At 55.5% G+C, this 7,430-nt stretch overlaps 1 protein-coding gene and 1 pseudogene across 2 annotated transcripts; one reads left to right on the top strand and one right to left on the bottom strand.

The window, feature by feature from the left end:
- Positions 1-2,063: 2,063 nt before the first annotated feature.
- On the bottom strand, positions 2,064-3,847 carry C24H11orf86 (chromosome 24 C11orf86 homolog). 2 transcript variants are annotated; one of them, XM_045775926.2, is made up of 2 exons: positions 3,475-3,847; positions 2,064-2,914 (listed from the first exon to the last, which is right to left on the bottom strand). In XM_045775926.2, exons 1-2 carry the CDS (start codon positions 3,742-3,744, stop codon positions 2,816-2,818), a joined length of 369 nt encoding a protein of 122 aa, XP_045631882.1. In that variant the 5' UTR covers positions 3,745-3,847; the 3' UTR covers positions 2,064-2,815. The 2 variants fall into 2 exon arrangements, with proteins under 2 accessions (XP_045631882.1, XP_045631883.1); XM_045775927.2 differs by having other exon boundaries at positions 2,064-2,911; positions 3,475-3,846.
- A 163-nt stretch (positions 3,848-4,010) lies between these two features.
- LOC123778377 (small ribosomal subunit protein eS25 pseudogene) lies at positions 4,011-4,815 on the top strand (annotated as a pseudogene).
- Positions 4,816-7,430: the final 2,615 nt, after the last annotated feature.

Raw genomic sequence — 7,430 nt, 5'->3', positions numbered from 1 at the left:
TGGAGGCCAGAAGTCTGAGATCGAGGTGCCGGAGGCTCTAGGGAAAGATCCTTCCTGACTCTGCTGGTGGCGACCGGTGGCTGTGGGCGACCCTAGGCTTCCTGGGCTTGTGGTCACATCACTCCACTCTCTGCCTCCGCCTTCACATGGCCTCGTCCTCTGTGTCTTTTCCTTTGTGCGTCTCTCTAAGGAAGCTTCCGGTTGGAGTTAGGCCCCTCCCACCCCGATAATCCAAGATGATCTCCTCATTCCAAGATCCTTAACTTCTTAAAGATTTCATTTATTTATGTGAGACAGAGAGAGAGTGAGAGAGAGAGCATGAGCGGGGGGCAGGGAGGGGAGAGGGAGAGGGAGAAGCAGGCTCCCCGCTGAGCAAGGAGCCCAGTGTGGGACTTGATCCCAGGACCCCAGGATCATGACCTGAGCCAAAGGCAGATGTTTAACCAACTGAGCCACCCAGGTGCCCTGATCCTTAATTTAATTGTATCGGTAAAGATCTTTTTTCCATACCAGGCAAAATTCACAGGTTCTGGGGATTAGCATATGACGTATCTATGTAGGGGCCACTTTTGAGGCAGGATCATGTGGTCTCCTTCACGTGGCAGCTGGCCTCCAAGAGGCCAGAAACAGAAGCTGCAAGACCTCTTAAGGCCCAAGCTCAGAAGTCCCAGAACATTATTTCCATTGCATTCAATTAGTCCAAGCAGGTCACAGGACCCACCCAGATTCAAGGGGGGGGGGGAAACAGAATACCTCTCTGGATGGAAGGTGTGGCAAAGACACAATTCAAGAGGACACGCATGCACCATGGGATGAAGGGCTGTGGCCATCCTTGGAAACAACCTGTCAGAGTGTGTGTGTGTGTTTTGGTGAAAGCCTCAGCCAAGGGCCCCAGATATATGCTCCCTGATGATGGAGTTGCTGGTGAGGCTGAGGTCAAACTGTTCTGCCCGAGTGGGAGCCCCCAAACCCATGAGCTGTAGGCCCACCCAGCCATCAACTAACTGGGTGATCTTGGGCCAGTGCCTCATTCACTCAATAGCTTACTGAGTACCTAGTATGGGCTGGGCTCTGAGCCAGGCACTGGGGTCCTAGTGGTGAGCAGGCCAGGTCCCCATGGAAACTTCTGTTTTGTGGATGACAAAAGTTTGTAACTGGACAAACTGATCACAGAGCATGACAAGTAGGAGAACAGCAAGGAGTTCGGCTAGAAAATCCCTGGGGATACAGAGCCCAGAATGAGCCTCAAGGGCAGAGACCTGGAAGGCAATGAGAACACCTCCCCATTCTGGGCCTCGGTTTCCTCCTCTAGACATCCAGAGGGTTTGCCAGAGCTGTGGACTCAAACTATGCTTCCTGGGGTCCCCGGGCTCCCCAGAGGCGCCCAAGGGGCTACTGCAGAAGGTGGCAGAGCAGCGGGCCTCTGAAGTTTGTGACTAGTTGGGCCGGAAGTTTCTGGTGAGCTCCCAGAATCCAGCTCCCAAGCCAGGCACCCCAGTCTCTGATCCCAGTGGCTGTTTGGGACAAGATGTCCCAGGAGCCCTCTTGTTCCTCAATGGCCCTGCCAGGATTCTGGGCTGTGGAAACAGGAAACCTCCCCTTCTGTCTGGTTGGACCCTCAGGACTCCCCACCATCCCAGGAATTACCTTGCACCAGGATCCTTGCCGCTGCCCCCTCACCTTCGACCTTGGGTCTGCTTGAGCCCAGAGAGCCTCAGGGACCCCACAGGAAGTGCCAGTGTCTCTCAAAGAGCTCAGGCTCTTTGGGGTAAGACCCTCCCTTCTGTGTGGTCTTGGATGGGCCCCTTGCTCTTTCTGGGCCTCAGAGTGAGCCCTGCCTCATGAGGGTGAGCACAAAGGCAAAGCAGGTCCCCCGAGCTGGCTGGAGGTCGGCACAAGGGGAGGTGGCAACCCCTCTGGGGAGTGAGGTCAAGAGAAGTGTCAGGAAAGACCCAGCCTCCTGGGGACCCATGGAGGACCCAACCCTGGTGCCCTTGCTTCACCATTCTGGCAAATTCTGAGCCAAGCCTTTCCCCCATGAGGCAAGTGAATCACTACGCATATTGTTTACTTCAGCTCAGCCATCTTTATTCCTGTGTTCAGCCCCAAGGTTGGGAACTGGGTGGGGGTGGGGCCAGGGGTGCCAAAGACAATAATTCCATCCTTGCTCTGGGCCTCAGTTTCCACCTCTGTCACACAGGGAGGGAAGGTTTCCCCTGCTTCCTTCATTGGGACACTGTGAGGATACAAGTGACCATATACAGGGCTGGGCCTTCCAGCCACAGAGCTCCAGTACTGATGATGGCCCTGACTCAGTCCTTGCCCCAGGGGGCTTGCCGTCAGGGAGGGAGACCCAAGCCTTGCCCACCATTAGCTGCTGGCGGGTGAGGCATGGCGGGGTGGGGTGTGGGCAAGCAACGTGCAAGAGCCTCTCAGCCATGGGCCGGCTTCACTGAGCTCTTGTGTGGGGCTGGGGGGTGTCGATACCGCTACTTCTAGGCAGGTTTCTAAGGCCCTCATACATGTCACTGTCCAGGGGTGCCCCCATGCCCAGAGGGCAGAATGCACCAGGAAACAGAGCTGAACCCCCATCTTCTCAGCCCTTCAGGGGTCTTTGTTGCGAGCCAGCCTTGGAGTGGAGGGCCAGGGCCGAGGGGCAATCACAGGACCCTCGGGTGAGCTGGTGACAGAGGCCTCGGTGCACCCTATAAGGAGCAGTCCACGCAGACGGCTCCAGAGGGCCGCGAAGACGTAGGTCAGCAGACATGGCCATCTCATCTGGGTGCAGCAGGGGCCAGCAGCACTTCCAACGTCCTTAGCTGGTGGTGCCCAGAGGGGGCTGTGCGGAGGCTGGCCGGCTCAGGGTCACGCTGGGGAAGCTGGACACAAAGCTCTTCCACCGTCTCCTCACCTGCTGGGAGACAGAAGGGGGGGGCGATCAGGGTCTTGGTCTCACAGCTGCGCGCTGGGCCTCGGTGTTGTTCTACCTATGGCCACGAGGTGGTGGTAGACCCCAGAGACAGGAGCACGGCTCACGGGGACCTTCCCTCCTAGAATAAGGGCGCAGGGCAGGAGCCACAGCCCCTTTCCTGGGGCAGAGGAACACAAGATGTAATCCTGGGGAGGTTTTATTGGCTGATTTCCTTGCTTCCAGCAAAATCCACCCATCCAACACATTGCCAGATTAATCATTTTAAAACAGCTCTGACCATATCACCAGCCTGCTCTAAAACCTTCCGTGACTCCCCAGTGCCTATGGGATAAATCCCAAATGCTTAGGGCCCGCTGAAATATGGTGCCTGGATACCTCTCTTTCCCCTCTCATCTCCAGACAGCTCCGCTGTCTTCTTGGTCCTTGGCCCCATATGTTTCTACCTCTGAGCCTTCGCGGCCCTGGGTCTCTCTCTGTGGAGTCCTCCCCCTCCCCCCCCCTCCCCCTACAGCGCTCCTCCATCCATCAACCCTCCGCCAAACCTGTTGATACTGCTTCAGCCACCGCCGGCTGTCTCCTTGCTGGGCTTGGATCAGCTGCTCCGTGTCCTCTGGGCTCCCTGGCAGCCACTCCTGACCGGGTGTGTCCAGCCTTTCTGGGCCTCCGACTGAGGGCCTGGACTTCTCATGTCCCTGTCTGAGGCTCAGCGCCCGGCGTAGTCGGCTCTCTAGAGGCTTCCCCCAGGGCTCCTGGAGCTTGCCGTAGGTGGGTCGTGGTCCTCGCAGGGACTGGCTGCGTGGCCCTGTCCCCATGGTTCTCGAAGCTGTGAGCACAGGACTGCTACAGCTCCTTGGCAAGCCAGTGGCTTCTGAGATGGTCTGGAGTCTCCACCCATGTGATGGGAACTTACTTGGGGGCAAAGGTTGGTCCTGCTGAGGTGGCCATCATAAACCAAAGGGCAGGCCACAGGGGACAAGTATCCCTGAGTCAGCATCACCACTGCCTCCCTTTACCTTCTAGGGCAAGTGGTACAGGTCTCTTCTTTCTACTCCTCCTCTTCCTCTTCCAGGTAGCCTTCCCTGATCTCCCTACCCCTGAAGTGCTTAGCCTCCCCTGAACTCCTGCAGCCCGGGCTGTCCAAATTCATTCTGTTGACACTGAGAACAGATGGCTCAACAGCAAAGCAGAGATGGGCCTTTAAGAAATAGGACAGCTCCATTTTTTGTCCGACATTTTAGAGAGGCTGCAGGGGTGGCCGCTGATCTCCGAGCTTCACAATGCCTCCCAAGGCCGACAAGAAGAAAGATGCAGGAAAGTCGGCCAAGAAAGACAAAGACCTGGTGAGCAAGTCTGGGGGCAAGGCCAAAAAGAAGTGGTCCAAAGGTATGGTTCAGGGCACGCTCAATGATCTGGTCCTGTGCAACAGAGCGACGCATGACAAACTCTCTTATGTTCTCAACTCTAAGCTTAGAACCCCAGCTGTTGCTCTGAGAGAAGATTCGAGGTCCCCCCGCCAGGGCAGCCCTTCAGGATCTCCTTAGTGAAGGACTTATTAAACTGGTTTCAAAGCACAGAGCTTGAGTCATTTACACCAGTGACACCAAGGGCGCAGATGCCCCCGCGGCTGGCGAAGACGCACACAACACAGGTCCCACCGGCTGTGCCTCTGAAGAAGAAAACTTTGTTAAAGTAAAAAAGAAAGACAGAAACGGGACAGCGCCAGCCTAGAACAGTCAAACTGACGGAGACAGAAGGTAGCCAGGGGCTGGGGAGGAACGGCCACTTGTTTAGGTTACGGCGCTTCGGTCCTGCAAGGCGACAAATTCCCGGAGATTGAACAACACCGTGAATATACGTAGCGCTACTGAATTATACATAAAAATGGCTACATGGTTAATTTTACGTTTCTGAATATTTTACTGCAACTGGACATTATTCATTAGCTGAGACGAAACCCTTCCCCTTCTCACTCGGTCTTGTCAGCCGCAAAATGGGTCACTGTGAAAATGCAATGAAATCATCAACGGGAAAGAGCAAGACCAGCAGCAGCAGCTCTTTCACCGCGTGCTGGTCTTGAGGTGGGCATTGGCAACCCCACTTTATAGATCGGGGAACAGAGGCTCAGAGATGAAGGGACTGGCGAGAGACACGTCCAGAGCGAGTGAGCTGGTTTTAGAACCCGTGCTGCAACCACTCTGCTCCCCCCTCTGGTGTCGGTGGCTGAGGTAGGACCCAGAGCTGGGTGTCCTCCTCTGTGTTTGGGCTGCTCCCCAGGCCCCCCTGTCTGGGGTCAGGCAAGCGCTGGCTGCAACTCTCGGCTCATCCCTGACCTCTCCAAAGGCCTGGGCTGGCTCTCTTCTCTCTCTCTCTCTCTCTCTCTCTCTCTCTCTCTCTCTCGGGGTTGCTAGGCCTTCCCTGGGTGAAGGGTCTTGTAATATCCTCCAGGCTCATCTCCCAGCCAGAGGAGCTAAGGCAGGGCCAGTGTGAAGAGGAGAATGGGGAAGAAGGGCTCTGATCCTCTGCCCTGGCCTGTCTCAAAGTTGGACCGTGACCAGTGTGCAGGCCTCTTTACTCCAACCCTGACCACACCCCTAACATTCAACCCACAGGCCAACCCTGGTCCTGGTTGAAAGGCGACAAAGCCATTATATAACCTCACCCCCCCCCCCCCCCCAGCGGGCTCAAACCCTGCTCTCACTGAAGCCTGGTCTGGGGAGTTTGCTGACTCCGACTTCTGGGACTTGCTGGGATCAATCACTGACTCTTGTGTCAAGCATATAGTGCCCAATACCCTCCCACCAAGTGTGTAATCTTACAGCTTCCAAATCCAGGGAGGGCAAGGAGAAGATACATGTTCTCTTCCTTCCCTCCCTAGTACCTCCCTGCCTGGCAGCTGGGAAGCTCTTGCCTTTTCCAGACGCTACTGCACTCCCTGTGCGCTGTGCTCCTGATAACCTCCTCTGGAAGCCGCCTGTCCCCTCTGCATGGGTGAGAGAGGCGGTCCCCTCCAGGTCCCCCCCCCATAAACACAGTTTAAACACAGCAGTTGTTGCAGGATTTTTTTTCTCCGTTGGTGGCCGCGGTTCTTGGTCACACCGCTTGGAAGAGTGAAGAGGTCGACCAGACAGTGGTGGGCCGCAAAGCAAGGGTTAGTACGAAGCTCTGCAGGAGGGAGGGGATCTGAAGGGGTTGGTTGCCACTGGAATTTCTGTCTCTGGGGGTTTTTACGGCTTGTTGGCGGGCTGTTTTAATCTGATTAACCCTCCCTGCGCCTGTCATCCAATCAGATTTTTGTCACCTATCTGTCATATGGGAAAGGGTGGAGGGCTCCTTCCAGGGCAGTGTAAAATCCTTTTAAGGATGGTTTCCCCTTAAGGCAGGGGCCCCTTGTCCCTGCCTGCCTGCCTTTTGATTACCCTTGGTCACAATCACACACATATGCCCCTCCCCCACACCGGTGGACCTTGAAGGCTTTTCATCTCTGTGTTCTCAGGACACGACGCAGTTAACATTTTGTCTTAAATATTGGAGACTATTCATTGCCTATTGCTGCCTAAAAAAATTACCCCAAAACTTAGTGGCTTAAAGCAGCATTCGTGTACCATCTCACAGCTTCCGTGGGGCAGGGATCCAGGCCTGGCCCAGCTGGGGCCTCTGGCTCAAGGTCCCTCACAGGCTCTAATCAGGGGCCTGCAGCCATCTCGAGGTTCAACTGGGGGGAATCTGCTCCCGAGGTCACCCTGACGGCTGTTGGCAGGACTCCGTTCCTTGCAGGTGGAGGGTCTGAGGGCCTGAGGGCCTCAGCGTCTTGTCAGTCGTTGGCTATGCCACATGGCCTCTCCCAAGGGCAGCTCACACCCCGGCGGCTGGCTTCAGCTGGAGCCAGCAAGTGAGAAGGCCAGGGGTGGTGGGCAGGCGGAAGCCGGAGCCTTTGGAAACTCGATCTCAGAAGTGACCTCCCATCCCTTTTGCCGTTTTCTGTTCCTTCTAGGGGAGTCACCAGGTCCAGTCCGCAGTCCAGGGAGGGATCCCCATAGGGCTTGAACACGAGGAGGCGGGATCCGATATTGGCGGTCATCATGGAGGTGCTCACCCACAGAGTGGGAATTTATTATTTTTTAAAAATTTATTATTTATCATTAAAAAAAGATTTATTTATTTATTTGAGAGAGAGAGAGAGAGAGAGTGTGTGTGTGTGTGTGTGTGTGTGTGTGTGTGTGCGTGCGCGCGCGCGCGTTTGTGCCCAAGCAAACACAAGCAGGGGGAGGGGCAGAGGGAGAGAAATCCCCAAGCAGACTGGCCCCTGTGGTCAGCCGGGACTCCATCCCAAGACCCTGAGATCACGATCCAAGCTGAAATCAAGAGTCAGACACTTAAACAAATGAGCCACCCAGGTGCCCCGAGATCTGTATTTTATTTTTATTATTTTTTAAATTATTTATTTATTTGACAGAGAGACAGAGAGAGAGAGGGAACACAAGCAGGGAGGGTGGGAGAG

The sequence above is a fragment of the Ursus americanus genome, chromosome 24 (genome assembly GCF_024610735.1).
Source record: "Ursus americanus isolate L20-20 chromosome 24, mUrsAme1.1.p, whole genome shotgun sequence".
Classification (NCBI taxonomy): Eukaryota; Metazoa; Chordata; class Mammalia; order Carnivora; family Ursidae; genus Ursus; species Ursus americanus.
The sequence above is the reverse complement of the archived record's forward strand: the minus strand, read 5'-3'. Positions and strand labels throughout refer to the sequence as shown.